At 34.8% G+C, this 17,094-nt stretch overlaps 1 protein-coding gene and 1 pseudogene across 1 annotated transcript; both read left to right on the top strand.

Moving 5' to 3' along the window:
• Nucleotides 1–912: 912 nt before the first annotated feature.
• On the top strand, nt 913–3,199 carry LOC121770022 (mediator of RNA polymerase II transcription subunit 31-like). The gene is made up of 5 exons (XM_042166814.1): nt 913–1,069; nt 1,144–1,241; nt 2,268–2,364; nt 2,543–2,624; nt 2,773–3,199. Exons 1-5 carry the CDS (start codon nt 1,029–1,031, stop codon nt 3,040–3,042), a joined length of 588 nt encoding a protein of 195 aa, XP_042022748.1. The 5' UTR covers nt 913–1,028; the 3' UTR covers nt 3,043–3,199.
• A 529-nt stretch (nt 3,200–3,728) lies between these two features.
• LOC121771889 lies at nt 3,729–6,269 on the top strand (annotated as a pseudogene).
• The last annotated feature ends 10,825 nt before the right edge of the window (nt 6,270–17,094 follow it).

The raw sequence follows: 17,094 nt of genomic DNA on the forward strand, positions 1-17,094 counted from the left end.
AGATACAGGGACTAGGACGACAACAATAATCCACATATTATCATCTTCATGTGATTAAATTACATTTCTCTAATTCCCAAGAATACAATCAATTCCAATCAAATCTATGAAATAGTTGGAGAAAAATTACACAGAAGCTATAGCATTAATATATAACCAGCACACATGTTGCAATTTTATGCACAGAAATTGTTTGACGAAATGCTTGATCAAAGTAATTTTGAGTGGAAAGATAAATGAAATAGCATAAGGAATTCTACACGGAGCTAGAAATGAATCTAAGTGGAAGCCATATCATAGTTCCGGAAGCTAAAAAAAGGAAGTCATACCCATGGCTGAAAATAAGTTGCGTACAAAGATCCAGTCTTTGGTCATTATATCGAACAGTTTCTGAGCATCAACCGCAAGGAGACTAAGATTTGATTCTTAGCTCAGAGACGCATATTAGGACAGTTATACATGCTCTTGATGATGAGTTTCACAGGATCAGCACATCGAGAATATGCAAAATGAAATCCTTAGTTTGAACCATGAGATTTTTTGCTTGTAAGATTGTTGGTAGCATTGATGAATATGCTCTGAAATTGATTCCATAAACGTGGTTTCAGGTAACAGTCAATCTGATAATGAAGTCGACGTGGCATCCAGATGGATTCATTTTAATGTCCACGTAGATTTCTGTTGCTATTTAGGTAGGTTTAATTAGAAAAAAAACTTTGATCAAGCATTTCATCAAACATTTTCCGGAAATGAAATTTAGTATCGGAGTGTCACTTTTTTATTATCCATAAAATTATTATCGATTCCTTAATTGCAAGTAACTGTATCATATAACCACAGGACAAAGTATTTTTCAAATTTTTATATTTTTGTCAGTTTTTATAAAAATTTAACGAAATAAAAAAAATCTATCTATTCTCGAAAATCGATAGAAAGGGGAAAACAATCGAAAAAATGGGGGAAATTACTATCGACGAGACTAGCTCTATGAGTTATAAACCCTAACACAATCCACTAGAAGCTCAGCCATGGCGTCCGATTCTATCGAAGCAACAGATCCTCCGTCGCTGTAAGCCCCCTAATTTATTTTTGCTCCAAATTTTTCGGCCGGCGCATATTTGATGAAAATTTGTTGGATTACAGGCCCAAAAATGTGTACAAGGATCCAGATGATGGCCGCCAGCGCTTCTTGCTTGAGCTTGAATTCGTCCAGTGCCTTGCTAATCCCACCTATATACATTGTACGTAATTCTTTCGCGCTTGCCATTTCTAATTGGAACACTGAATTTGTAGCTGGAGAAGTTGTTGGGTCTATTCTCTTGTTGTGTGGAAAAGGTAGCAGAAATGCACCGCCTATATGAAATTCGAAGCTATAACTAAAAATTAAACGAGGGGACAGATGATTTTGGGTAGTGCGAGGAGTGATTGGGAGCTGATTTTGCTCTTTTGTATGATATTCGAAGCTGTTACCGAATATGACTGAGGACGAGGGTGAATTGATTGTGGTTATAGAAAGCTGGATTTTTTATGTTTAGATGGGTTTAGGTCGACTGATGTGGTTAGTTTGAGAGGCCTTTTATCTGGAGTGAAGGTAGAGTTTGATCAAGCGAACAAGGTGCTCGAAGAAATGCAACAGAAGGGGGCGTTGCACAGAGGCTGTATACGAGAATATGTAATAAATGGATAACGTCTCTCAAGTGATTGTAAAATGGTTTTGATCCCATAAATGCTTGGGACTGCGGTTTTAAAATCCTAGTTTTTTACGTCTTTCTACTCTGTTTGTCTAAATTTTCAGAGGGATCGGATATCTTGGAAAGTTTTTGGCAATAGGGTATCTGTTTGATGCAAATTGAGATTTTGTTGGAAATTATGCTAGGAATTTGATCTGTAGAGAATCTTTGTTATTCATTTGTTGGTGCATAAAAGATTTCATTGCCTTTAGTAATATGCTTCTCTGATTAGATATGCTACGTATTTCCATATATGCTGCAGTTTTCCGTAACTTGGTTCACTCCCTCCTTCACAACTTTTAATTGATGGCAGTGACACTACATACTAGTAGTATGCTACTTTGCATTAGCCATTATCTTGTTGCTTAGATGTTGGTGTATCTTAGAAAAAAATGAGTTATTGTCACTACATCTGATATCGTTTTATGACTTTTCTGGCCCCCTATCTCTTTATGTGTTGGTTGCACTAGGTTTGATTTATGTGTTATAGTTATAGCTGGGCTCGGTTATTTGATTTATGCCTTCATTCCAGTGCAGATTTAGCTCAAAACAGGTACTTTGAAGATGAGGCGTTTATCGGATACCTGAAATATCTTCAATATTGGCAAAGACCCGAGTACTTAAAGTTCATTATGTAAGTACTCCATACATCTCCAAGTTCAAGTCTCCACTTATCTTATGTCCTTTCCACTTTTGTATGCATTGTATTGTCTTCATTAGCAGTAAGGAAACATAACGTGCTTGTCAGTTTCGCGCTTTATATTCCAGTTTATATATCAGATGCACTCATGATTTTTTGATGATTTTTTTAGGTATCCTCATTGCCTCTTCTTTCTCGAGCTTCTGCAGAAATTCGCCAACTTCAGAAACGCAATGGCGCATCCTGCAAACAAGGTATTGAATTTCATACTCTACTTTCATGGATCTATTCTCCAATGCAAAAGAGGAAGTTGTTCGCGAAAAGATTGCCTTTTCAACTCCTAGTATAGACAAATCTGTTATAGGTTCTAATCGCAATTACCCATTCCGTGCTTGGTTGTAGGAGTTGGCGCACAGACAACAGTTTTACTTCTGGAAAAACTACAGAAGCAACAGGTTGAAGCACATTCTACCGAAGCCACTTCCAGAATCTTCCGTTAGTGCAACCCCAGCTTCTGCAGCCCCTCCGGCATTGCCACCGACTACCATCCCAGCTGCTGCTTCCAGCATCCCTCCTACCCCTCCGCAGGCTCCATCGCCAATGCAGTACGGATCTGCTTCCGTTAGAAACGACCCAAGAAATAGCGGGGTCGAGAAAAGGAAAAGGAAGTAACTTCCTCTGTTTTGGGGATATCAGTAGTTAGATTATGTCCGCGAATATTCTGTAGAGATTAAAATGTAATGTGAGAATCTAAATTTGAACCCAGAAAGCGTTTTGTCACTTCAGCGATTGTACATTCTTATTCATCTATCAATCCACGATTTATGTTCGTTTCTCCCTCCAATATCATTGCAATTGCAAATGGTATTTTCATAAAAATAAATTCATTATGTGCATCATCTCCATTAGATTTAAAATAAATATATAACAAAAATAAAAAAAATATACTACCAATTATACTAAATTAAAATTGAAAGAAACTATTATAAATAAATTATAATGATTTAAAATGAAAAAATAAACATAAAATTAAATAAAAATAAAATTTTAAAATTCCGCACGTCAACCTCCCCTACCCGCCCCCATCATTTCCTCTCTGCAAGTTGCGCTCTTTGTAATTGACGACGCAGGCGGTGTTTACCGGCGGCGACTCAGCGACGGAGATCGTTAGTTCATCAAGCTAATATCACGATTCATCATCAACCGAGGATGCAGGAAACCTGATACGAGAATATCTCTATGAATAGCCCCAAATCTCTCTTAGTTAGTTTGTCATTGATTTAGTGTATCCTTTCATATCTTTTGCTTATTATAAATAGGGTTATTGTATTCTCTTTAATCAATCAAGAAATACATAATATTTACCCTACTTTTTGCGTATCTTTTCCTTGTTGCAAACCTTAATTGGAGCTGATCTTGGGGAGAGCCTAAGACGTCCACAACTCGTTCTTCCTTCGTCGACTACTCGTCGCCGATCGTTCCTTGTTGAGAGAATTACTCTTAACATAACCAGTAAGGTAAACATTAAAATTGATAGTAGCTAGTGTAAAATAAAATTAACAATTGCGCGCCTTCCATTAACATAAATTGTGATCTTCTTATTTTCTATGATCAACCGCAGTTGAAGATTGGGCTGTGTCAGTTATCAGTCACCTCAGATAAAAAAGTCAACAACGAGAAAGCACGAAGCTCGATCGAGTACGCTTCCAAACAAGGCGCCAAATTAGTAGTTTTACCTGTAATTTCAACGCTCGATTCATCTCGTTTTATGCTAATTTGTTCCCCTTCAAAACTAATCTCCACCATTATGTTCAAGGAGCTGTGGAACTGCCCTAATTCGAGTGATTTCATCGCGCTATTTGCTGAGAATTTTGAGGACGAAGAAAGTGCTTCTTCGTTTAAAACGATGTCGCAAGTTGCTCGTGAACAGAAGATAACTGTTGTTGGAGGTTCGGTTTCTGAACGGAGTGGTGATCGGTTGTACAACACTTGTTGTGTCTTCTCAAGCAACGGAGAATTGTTAGCTAAGCACAGAAAAGTAAGAATCCCTTGATTTCTCTACCTTATTATACACTTGACAGGCATATTTAGACTATATTGATAGAGGGAATTGCATCAAAATACGTGAACTTTCACACGATTTGGCATATAAACTATAAATTCCGCTTCAGTTGTTTTCATTCTTCTCGTAGATTTAAGCAAATGTGGAGGCCGGAACGACATGATGAAACGAAAATGTTTCACTCATAGTCAACGTCCTCTGCTAAGATCCTGCTAAAAATTTTGAAAAATTGAAATTTCGTATATTTATAGACTGGATTTTATATAGTTTATGTGCAAAACTAGAATTTTGTAAGAGGATTTTGGTGTATAAGCTTCTCCTACCATATCAAAATCTCGAACTCAAAAAATACCTCAACAGTTAGACGATCTAATATAGGACTCTTTGGAAACACAATGTTGAGATGGCCGCGTGATAATTGCTTGCAGATACATTTGTTTGATATTAACATCGAAGGGGATATTACATTCCGCGAGTCGGATACATTTGCAGCTGGATCTGATCCTACAATAGTTGACACTGGTTTGATTGAAATTTTAAATTAATTTTGCTACAGTAGTTAAATGAAATCAAAACTGAATGCTATACCTCTCTCTCTGTAGATGTTGGTCGTATTGGAATTGGCATTTGCCATGATATTCGTTTCCCTGAGCTTGCTATGCTGTACAGGGACAGAGGTTGGTTTTCCATCTCCCTCCCAATATATATTTTTCTCTAATTACTGAAATTAAACCAGTTTCTTAACTATTTATTTGTTTAGTTTCCATATTCTTGATCTGTGTGATATGATTAGGTGCTCATTTAATTTGCTACCCTGGAGCTTTCAACATTAGCACTGGCGAAGCACTTTGGGAACTCGAGCAACAAGCAAGGCAAGTATTCCCGTGTTCTCTTTTATCATGTTTCATCTTCCTATTTCCATGCACTTACCAATCGATTCTTGGAACTTTCAGGGCAGTAGATAACCAGGTATACTTGATCAGCTGATCTTACATATGCTTATGCTAATTTTTAAATGAAAATTTCGGTCTTTCTCCTGAAACTGCTGTGTTTTTGGTTGGGTGCCAGGGTGGGCCGAAGCCCCACGCCGCCACCACTACTGAAACGGAAATTTCTAAGAATTCCCAATTTTGATTTAAAAAACTGTTTCCGCTCATGCTTGAAACGAACCCTCTATGATTGTGTCGTCTCAGCTTTTCGTTGCTACTTGCTCACCTCCCGTGATTCTGCTGGTTCTTACCCGATATGGGGCCATTCTACTCTTGTTAATCCGGTACTAGATCAAAAAACTCTCTATTTGCTGTGTAGTGATCAAGAGCTTGTAGAAAGAAGAGGTAATTTTGTTGTTTGCTTTCAATTCTGATCAGTTGGGTGAGATTGTCGCCACAGTAGGGCATGATGAGTCGGTTATTGTTTCCAAAGTTGATTATTCTGTGGTTCGGATCACTAGGTAACGAGTCGGATACTATTCTAGTTTTTCCTCTCTCTCCCTCCCCCCTTTTTTACTCTTATTTACTAAGTCGTTTTTATGTTGCTAGGGAGAGCCTTCCTATTCTGAAGCAAAGGCGTGAGGATGTTTATCAGTTCATTGGCATAAATGACTAATGTGTTTGGTCTTCCCATGTGTAACATTTAGCGGTTGTTCGGTTTGATGGATTAGATCAGATTTAGTATTGTGAGTGTTGTTCAGTTGTGTAAATATGTAAAGTGTCCAATACTTAATCTATGGATTAGTTTAGATATGAATGAGTCTTGTGAATTTTGTTTGATTGCATAGATAGGGCATGCCACTTAGTCTTGACATTCTCCTTAATATATAAAATTTTGTTTGATTGTATAGAATTAGTTATGGTTTATCAGTCTTGGCTTCTGATAATATATAAAATTAATCGCAATCAATTCAGTCTCGAATAATCTCATGTCATTTATCTTGACTACCTGAACACCAACTTAATCAATATATATACCTAAACACATGTATCTTGTAACAATAATATCAATTATTGGAATCCTCATGCCCAATGAAAGGGACTTAGCATCAAGGCATGCCGTTTATTAAAAGTTTAATGTACAATATCTAATAAATAATCTTTAAAATTCCTTGTTAGGTATACTCACAAATAAAGCATAGCAAATTATTTCCCTTCTGAGATTTATAATATGCATTGTATATTAGTACTACTCCCTCCGTCCTTCTGTAGTAGAGACGTTTCTTTTCGGCATGAGATTGAAGAAAAATTATGTTAAGTGAGTTAAGTAAATGAATAATAAAGTTATAAAAGGAAAAAGGTAGAGAGATGAAGAGAGAATAAAGTAAGAGAGAATAAAGTAAGAGAGAAGAAAAGCTGTTGTTTTTTGCCAAAAAAGAAAACGACTCAGCTACAGTGGAACAATTCAAAAAGGAATACGACTCAACTACAAAGGGACGGAGGGAGTACTTATTGGCAAGCAATGCATTAGATAGGTTGTATTTGTGCATGGTGTGTGTGTACAAACACTTACATATACATGCATGCTTACAAGAAGAAAATTATTTTAAAGATAATGAAAGGCAAGATTAGATAATGACACAAAGCTTTGTCTCACTATGGTTACCAAATTCTTGTGGTACCACATTTTGCTCAATCAAACATGAAAAGTATCCACAATTTTTTTACTCATTATCTACCATATAATCAAATACCACGCACATCACAACAAACATGTATGAATAAAGACGAATGGATCGATATATTTCTTTGTCACAAAAGGGAAAGTAATAGGTGAATAAAATAAAATGACTTTCACAATCAAAAAAGATATAATAGTCCAAAACTAAGAAAATTGTGGCAATTGAAGGTACCATGAAAATAGCCTTACTTGAAGTAGACTTTTCTTAAATTTTCAAGTCCCTGTCGAAATTTATCACTAACTATTCTTGACAAATTTCCAAAACTAACAAAAATCGACCAATGATATATTTGCATAGTGTGTTGTAATTTTATTAATTTTTTTTGAAGTCTCTGTCAAAATTTATCGCTTGTAACTATTCTCGACAACTTTTTGATACTAAAGAAATGTTGCAATGATATATTTAGTGTGTTGTAATTTGAGTTTTAGGCAAAATAAAAAGGTATGTCAACTATTATTACTATTTTTGGGAAGTTAATTAAAATTCCATCATATATTTCTTGACTAGGACAATGTCCTATTCCTACCCGCAAAAAATATTAATGTCGCATGAAACCACATAAGTAGCTAGTTATATAGTATTAAGAGAAGAAAACATGTTTCACATTGCTAATAAATAATTAAAAGGAAATCATTTGTTAAAGAATTCAAAATTGCCATTAGATTTAATTAGAACCACTCTTCTTTTTCCCATACAATGAAAAGAAAAGGTGTTTTGTCTGGCTATAAATCAAATCAAATCAAATTGTACAAAATCTTCTTGGGATCAACAAAAAAAAAGGAAAATTCCTCATACATCTTTTAATTTCTTTACATCTTGCTACTAATGCAACTTTTACTAATGCTGTGATGTCTCTTTTTTCTCTGCCCCTTTTTTCTTCTCTCATTTACAAGTATCTCACAAGTTTCAATTATTGTCAAATAATTTTTGCATGGGTGGTCATATTTGTAAAATAAAATTTTGCAATGGCTACAAGGAGGTTATCAAAGGATCCAGGTAGGGAAAGTGGAGGAAAACCATATGAGGTATTTGGTCTAATTTATGAGTTAGACTTAATATAAATACGGATTAAGAGGGGTCAAACGACTGCAAAATTCTATTAAATTCAATTTTTTGAGTTGTTATGGGCCAACGACCGGTGCGGTAGCTCTCCTTGAAGGCTTGGACTTCACTTTCTTTTTGGTACGTGATCTATCGCTAATGACGACTATTGAATCTGGTGGCGGATCTAATATAGTACTAGGGGGTACAACTGTCTAAGTAAATACTCCATCTGTTCCATAGTAATAGAGTCATTTCCCTTTTTAGTAAAAGTCAACACATTTCTCCACACCTACTTTACTCTCTCTTACTTTATTCTCTCTTAATCTTTCTACCTTTTTCATTTTCCACTTTATTCTCACTCTACTTAACTAACCTAACACAATTTTCTTAATCTCCGTGCTGAAAAGAAACGCCTCCATTACTATGGAACGGAGGAAGTACTTAATTATATTGAGATAGGTTAATAGCCATTGGTTTGGTGGTGGAGTGGTAGCGTCTATGTAAAGTTGAAAGAATGACCAAAGTTTGAATATTAATAAGCGCATTCTATATATTTTTGTTGTTACTTTCATTTTTTGCTCATGTATGTTATTCTTTTTTATCGTATATTTAAATATCGCATCAAAATTTCTGAATCCGTCATTGAATCACATTTGTCTTGCTGCTCTATCATCTTATAAACTAGTATAGATATGTCCAATTTCATAAAGTGTCTTTTTTTTAATATGTAGGTATAAAAAATAGTGCTTGCACTATGATAGAGCCCAACGAAACCCTCTTACACGAAATACAATATACTAACAGAATTATACTATTACCAATTTATCATCCTTATACATAATGATTGCAATAATTTCTTAAATCTTTCTCAACAACCATCTATCAAGTGAGGGGTAACTATAAGGAGGCACACTCTCATCTCCACATAAAATAATTCATATTTTCTAGATAAACTCGTTTGAATTTAAATCGAATTGATAACTATATAGGTGAAATTTGACGATAGAGAGTTTACGTTTTTATTAAATCCACCCTATAATTACGGAACACACGTGCGAGTGATACACGCGCCACTCTCCCATTGGCGGCGTTAATATGGCGAGCACACGTGTATACGCCCGACACGTATGGGCCCATATGGACCAGCCCACCACGTGCGCCCAAAAGCCTCGTGGGCTTTCAAATAGTTTTTCAGTTGAGGCTGCCAGTTCACAGGTGGGCCCATACCAAATATAATTAGTAGTAAATACTTACATTAGTAAATTTTAATTAATTTCTTTGTTGTTTTATTTAGTGTCATTCTTCCTGCTCCCAATATATTGTTATCTATTTATTGGAATACTTAGTGTTATTTAGAAACATTTAAATATTATTTGATTACTCCCACATTAATAGACCATACATCATTGCTTTTTAAACATTTAATTCTAAAAGAAATAGGCCAATATATATCGGAGCATGGCGAGAGTATCATGAAGAAAATAAAATAGATTTAATTTGTTTTCTTACTTAGAAATGATATTTTAGGTTTTATTTTTTGTAAATGGTTGTGTGAAGTATATATGAACCACTAAACGCTACATGACAAGGTTTACATTATTTAAAATCAATTAATATGGAGTAATTGATATGTGGTGTGAGTTGCAAGAATTTGGATATTCAATTATGTGAACGAACAATGGGACACTTCCATTCAAATTGGGAACTCACATTGAATTACTTTTTTCATTGTCTTTCGATGAAGTATAAAAGCTTCCCTACTCACCATTATTAGTTTATTAAATATCCAAATTCTTGAAACTCAAACCACATAAGAATTCCATTTATTAATTCAAAATTGCAACGAAGAATTCAATTATTCATAGCCATTATCATAAAAAATAAATCATAGTCACTATCATACTATTCATGACTTTATCAACATGGCCAAGGTTGAGTTAAAACCACTAATCTCACATTTTGGAATTAAATGGTTTTTGTATACAATAATATAAAATAAAATAAAAACATTTAGTAATGGATCCATTTAAAATAGATCCCAACTATTAAATTAGACATGTCGTTTTCAAGTTCCCTATAAGAAAAGGCAAATCATCAACCAAGAATTAGTATAGTCTACTTCAACCATCCTATTCTTTTTTTGGCTTCCCAATGAACATCCATACACAAAAAAATATTCTCATTTTAATACTTAATCATATAAATATAAGTTTTCAACTTGATGCTTAACGAAACGCATCCCACATCTATTAATGGATAAATTTTGGGATATTGGTCTCTAAAACTATGAACTTTACCTAAAATTTGGTATTTTCCATTAACTTTGAAATTGGTATATAATATCACAAATTTTGCATTTTATTTGGTATTTTCCATACTCACTCATATAAGATATATCCATCAAAATTTTATTTTACGTAGGTAATCGTGATACATTTATGATATTTTAAAATACTTTTTAAACTCATAACAAATAGGATAAAAAGTCACGTTGAAAACCACATTGATTTAATTGTGTCAAGTATGATAAAAAAAAAGTCTCGTAAGTTAGTCAAATATAGTACTCCTAATAAATATGCCGTGGGAAATACTAAACAAAATGCAAAGTTTGTGATATTATATACCAATTTCAAAGTTCGTGGGAAATTCTAAATTTTAGGTAAAGTTTATGATTTTAGGGATCAATTTCCCATAAATTTTCAAAGGCATAACTTCGATCTAAAACAGACAATATATTTGCAAGTTTAAAAAATATTTTTCGAGTCAGTTCAAAACACAAAATATTTTAATATCAATAGTATTTGCTAGTATTTACACAATTATACAAATTACACGTGCATGACGCAAACGTGTGGGGAATCACCAATATTGGAGATATAGAGATAAATGCAATTCAAGAAATGAGACAAGAAAACTATGTATCAATGGTTTATTGTGTAGTCATCGACCCCTTATGCACCCTTATGAATAGACAAAAATTTAAGAGTGGTTACGATTCCAATTATTGTAGGAACGAAGAATATATCTACGATAAAGAGAGATCAGAGATTAAGCTCAAAATGTAGACACCAAAATTATCGAAAAATGATAAAGAGAGATGAGAGATTAAACTCAAATGTAGCCACGCACAAGAATTATCCAAAAATGGTGCAACATAATACACATTTAAATTCTTGAAAGTGCCGAATAGTGCAATAGATAACACATTTAAATTTATAAAAAACAGACGACTGAAACAGTTTAGGCTTATGGTTTACCTTTATAGGTTTTCTGTTTATGTTTGTTGTGGTTTTCTCATGTTTCGTGTACTTTTGTTGTTTGTTTTGGTGTGATTTATTTTCATGGTTTTTTCTTATTTTTGGTTTGTTTGGTTGCTAGGTGTTTTGTCGTGTGTTTTGCGATTGTTATTCGCAATTTTGCTTTCGACTTGTAGCTACCGCCAGTCCTGGTGGATGAGGTACGTAGCGTAATAACGTCGAGATGTGGGCTGTCTTTTTTGCTTCTATTTTCTTGGTATCCTACTTTTTGTAGTGATTTTGGATAGATCGTTTAGGTTGGCATATACGATGACTTCGATGCTCTTTTGTTGTGGTTTCAATGTTTGTATTTCGTGCTCATATACTGCCACTATGATGCTCATCAATCGTTTAGATTCTAGCGTTTTGTAGCACATAAAAAACAATCTAGCCACCAAAATAGAACTATTAAACAAATAAGTTTAATAAGTTTTGTGACATTAATTGTGCACGGTTGGTAAACAGAAAATTGCCCCCAAATTTATGAACAGTGATTGTAACAACTCAATCTGGATGATGAGACATGTATTAAAATACGATAGTTGAAATTCATAAATAGACTAACCAAATTGGACATGTATATGGAGTTGATTTTGATTGTAGCTGTTGATATATGTTGATTTATGAACAGAAATAGATTGATTGATTGATAAATTAATGCTCCTATATAGTATATTTGATTTACGACATTTATCGAACATGATTAAATTTCATGGATTTGTGACATGCAAGTACAATAATTTTCGGATATTTTTAAGGAAAATTTGTTGTAAAAAACTAAGGTATCATTTCACTCGAAATAGTATATATAAAAATCTTGTGACTTTTACCTTGGATAATAGGACTATATAACTTCAAATTTTACACTGAATTTAAGAGAACAGAGTTATTGGCATAAAAAAGTTTAATGGGGGGACGTAAAAAAAAATATAATGAGTTTATATAAGGGAAAAAAAACATAAAATGGAGTGAAACTTTTTGGCGAACTATTGTAATATTAGTACTATATGTTATGTATACAAGCATTAGTCTAATTATGTGTATGCGTGGCTAATTAGGGAACTTAATTATGATCATGAGATCATAGGGAGTTTAGGTTATATACTAATGAAAAGGCCACAACTCTTTTAGTTGTTGACTAAATTGAAGCCTTGTATATCTATCTCTAATCATTAGAAATATATTCTTTATAATTTTAAATCTAGTTTGGAATTAGTGGGCAAATATTATTTAATTGAGTGCTTTTTCGAGTCGTGCAAGAAGCCTAAAATGTGCTACTTAAATTGCACACCTCATCTTAATTAGGGCCTCTTTTCGTGTTTTAATTATACTATTTTGGCAAAATATTAGATAATAGCAGCTTAAATTCAAGGTTAACTATAGTCTATATATAGTCATGTTCATGACACCTTGATTTTATTATTATTTTCGAAAAAACTGCATTTATTATTTTGCAGAAGAGAAAAAAGGTCAATGTTTCCACGTGAAGCTCGGATGAAATAAACTGATTTAATGTAGTTAGAAAATGATTGATTTTGCAGCAAATTCCATTTATTAACTGTTCAAATCAAGATTTACTTCAACCAAATCTATTGAATAAATCTAAAATATATAGTCTGTTCATAGTACCTTAGATTTTGGATAATGTTTTCTCACTATAATATTTCGAAATATTTTATAAAAAACATAATATTTTATAATTATGATTCTATTATAATCATAAAATCTTACGAAGATCAACTGTTAAAAATAAAATTCATAGCACTAGGAAAAAAAAAAAGAATGATTCACTTCCTAATGTGAACATAAATGAGTTTAGCATGCAATTGGCCCACCCTTTTTTACTTTTGGTATTTAAAAATTTAAAGAACCAAAAAATGATTAACTTTGTGTAGGGGTCCTCATAAAATCTCAATTAATTGAGCCAAAGGAAGCTGCATGCGTAAAGTCTAGAGCCCAACCATTGATTAATATTTCAATAATTTAAATACTACACTAGAATGGTTAAGCTATTGATCCCATTTAAAATGGAATTTACGAGCAATTAATTCTCTTTAGAAAATGCGTGAATTTATTGCGAATATATACATATTTAAAAATTAAAATTTTCATTTCTTGTGGGATTAGATATTTGAACTACATAGATCTTCTTCACAATCTAGGGATTGAAAATGAGTCATAAGTTTAGTTTTAAAGGGTTCTATATTTTATTTTTATTTTGAATAATAAGTGAATAAATAATGAATGAGAACTTGAATAATGTAAACATCGTACTTTGCCACCTACATCCATCCAACTTTGTTGGTTGAATTTAGACAATTATAATTAAAGCCTATATAGCACTCTTTTTATTAGGAAATTGTTCGTAGGTTAGGCTTTTCTTTTTCTTTAGTTCAAGAGTTAAAGAATCTTGGTGTTGGCATTAATATGTTAGTTGTGTTTAATGTATTGTTAATTAATATACTTACTTTATTATGATAGCTTGACCACGATTTCAAGGTGGTCCTGATAGCAAGAATTTCTACTACAATTATTATTAATCATCTTTGGTTAACTTTGTTGGTGAAATATGAAAACAATGCAAGTTACTTTGTGTAAGAACAAGAATGACCATGATGGTGAAAATCTAGTTTATCGATCGTGCACGCGCACACATAGAGTAGTCGGGCTTTAACTGGGGTTCGGTTTCGTATCATGTGCGCATGTATGCATTGCATATAGTGTTTAATTAAGACCTAAATACGATATAATGCATGAGGACAAAAACCACCATAATATTTTTTATCATATGAAAAAATGCCTAGTGTCAAAATTGATGAGAAACAAGGTAGTACTCTCTCTGTTCCATGTTAATAGAGTCATTTTTTCTATTTTAGAAAGTTCCAAGTTAATTGAGTCATTTCTATTTTTAGCAAAAAGTAATTATCCCTTTTACTTCATCTCTCTTCATCTCTCTTACTTTATTCTCTTTTACTTGTTTCATCATCCATTTAATATTCTATTCTTAAACTCTGTGCCGAAAAGAAATGCATTTATTAACAAGGAACGGAGGGAGTACTACATAATCAATTAAAAATAATATAAAGAATAATAAATTAAACATATAAACACAAGTAAGCATTATATTCAAACCCAAAACAAAAGAAAAATCTCATATTAGAGTTATCTGTAAACCTTATCCACCAAAAATGAATTGTCACTATTTCACCCCAACATTGTATACCAAATGACTAAGTACATTATTATTTTGATACTCAATTAAATATAATGAGGTAGGTGGTGAAGTAGTGGAAATATGAAGCAAAAAAGTGAATACCCAATCAATGATAGATGATTTAGCTAGTGCTTACTAACTGTAAAAAAATTAAATTAACAATTGCATTTGTACAATTGGTTTCCATTTATCTTAGAACATTATCATTTCTATTTCTGACTAATTTGCCTAACCAACAAAGATCTAACCATAGATCTCATGTCCCAATCTTTTGGCGACAAACATACATCATCCTTTTTTCATTTTCAATCTTCTTTATCTTCATCACTTGCTACATCTTTACTTTCAAAACTAACATCTCTTATAAGTTGTCTTAGCTAGTGTTATAAAATGTTCAAGCCAAACTTTATAAGCATCTCCAAATCAAAAGAAAAGCTTCAAACAACAATCACACAATACATAACAAAATACCCAAAAAATAGACAAACATAAAAGAAAAGAAGAAATTATAAAGGCAAAACACACAAAAACAAGCAAAGAAAGTACTCAAACCATTGCAATATACTAGTATTACCTATAAATTACAGTCAATGAACATAATTAAATAAAAATATACACATTTTGGTAACAATTGTTGCTGCCCAAATATTTCGAATTCAAAGCAAAACATATTATTCAAAAAATAAATTATTAAAAAACTAAATTAATTTAGACCCCCAAATTCAAGAAAATAAAAGTAAAAGTTTCTCAATGTGTATATCACAGTCAACTCACTAAAACAGAGCATTTGCTTTAAGAGCATCTCCTATGGCGCCCCTCCGGTAGGACGTCCGGTCGGACACCGGGAAGGGCGACGGGACGTCCGCCGTTGGGAGGTCGGAGGTCGGATACGGACGTCCCGTGAGGACGTCGGGTGTCCTCGGACATCCCGGCGACGGGCGGGCGGACGTCCGCCACTGTGGCTTCAACTCGGACGTCCGGTCGGACGTCCCGTTTTTATTTTTTATTTTTTTTTGAAACTCTATATATACGGCTCGTTGAATTTTATTTCATTCGCACCACTTGCGTTAATAACAAGTTTCTCTCTCTACATCTATAATCTCAAGTATATCTAGAATGTCTAGTGAAAGTGATAGCGAGAATGAGTTGGAGGTCGCTGTTTCAGGTGCCATACAGAGGCTGCTACAACAGAGGTTGCAGCGGCGGCAGCAGGCGGCGGTACCTCGGCCGATCCATCGTCGAACTCAAGTACCCCGTGACCACATTGCTGCACATATTCGGTTGTATGCGGACTACTTCGCTCCGCAACCGCGTTTTGGGGAAGCCTTATTCCGGCGACGCTTTAGGATGCATCGTCCGCTGTTTCTGCACATCGTGGGTGCTTTAGAGAGTAGATACCTGTTTTTTAGGATCAGAGAGGATGCAGCTGGCAAACCCGGACTCACGCCCTTGCAGAAGTGCACTGTCGCAATCAGACAACTGGTGTATGGAGGCGCGGCCGACATGTTCGACGAGTACCTCCACATTGGCGAGTCGACAGCAGTCGAGTGTCTGCAAAATTTTTGCGCGGGCGTGAGAGCGATATTCGGGGAGCGGTATCTTCGGAGTCCGAGCCCCGAAGACTGCCAGATGCTGATAGATATGCATGGGTCGGTGCACGGGTTCCCTGGGATGTTGGGCAGCATAGATTGTATGCACTGGAAGTGGAAGAACTGCCCCGCCGCCTGGAAGGGGATGTACACTACCGGCTTCAAAGCCAAGCATCCCACGATGATCCTTGAAGCTGTAGCTGACTACCGGTTGTGGATATGGCATGCTTATTTTGGAGTCGCCGGGTCCAACAACGACATCAACGTTCTCCAGTCGTCGCCCCTGTTCAACGATCAGTGCAATGGCGTTGGTCCCGCCATCAGTTTCGTCGCCAACGGCAACCAGCATAATATGGGGTACTATTTGGCAGATGGGATATACCCAAACTGGCCTGTCTTTGTGAAGTCAATCAAGCATGCGACCGGACAAAAGAAGACATACTTTGCGAGCCGTCAGGAAGCAGCGCGCAAGGATGTGGAGCGGGCATTTGGTGTGCTCCAGAGTCGGTGGGCGGTAGTGAAGGGTTCTGCACGGCAGTGGTATATTCCCAACATCGGCGATGTCATGTACGCATGTATCATAATGCACAACATGATTGTCGAAAATGAAGCTGCGGAACTGACTTAGTGGACCAATGAAGATGATACGGGTGCAGGTCCAAGTCACGGCGTGGCCACCGCGAATGTGAATATGGGGGTACCTCATGGAGAGGTCGAGCGGCTGCGTGCATTTGCCGACATGCGGCAAACAGATGCCCATATTCGACTTCAGCAGGATATTATCGAAGAGGTTTGGACTCGGAGGGGTTGACGTGATAATGTATGAATTTTTTTTTTATTAGTGTGTA

Source organism: Salvia splendens, chromosome 16 (assembly GCF_004379255.2).
Source record: "Salvia splendens isolate huo1 chromosome 16, SspV2, whole genome shotgun sequence".
NCBI lineage: Eukaryota > Viridiplantae > Streptophyta > Magnoliopsida > Lamiales > Lamiaceae > Salvia > Salvia splendens.

Excerpts from the sequence above, each read along its gene's own strand:
- LOC121770022 (XM_042166814.1), top strand. The coding sequence starts at position 1,029 with ATGGCGTCCGATTCTATCGAAGCAACAGATCCTCCGTCGCT. Across the intron at positions 1,242-2,267 it reads TAATCCCACCTATATACATT|ATTTAGCTCAAAACAGGTAC; the intron begins GTACGTAATTCT and ends ATTCCAGTGCAG. Across the intron at positions 2,365-2,542 it reads GAGTACTTAAAGTTCATTAT|GTATCCTCATTGCCTCTTCT; the intron begins GTAAGTACTCCA and ends TGATTTTTTTAG.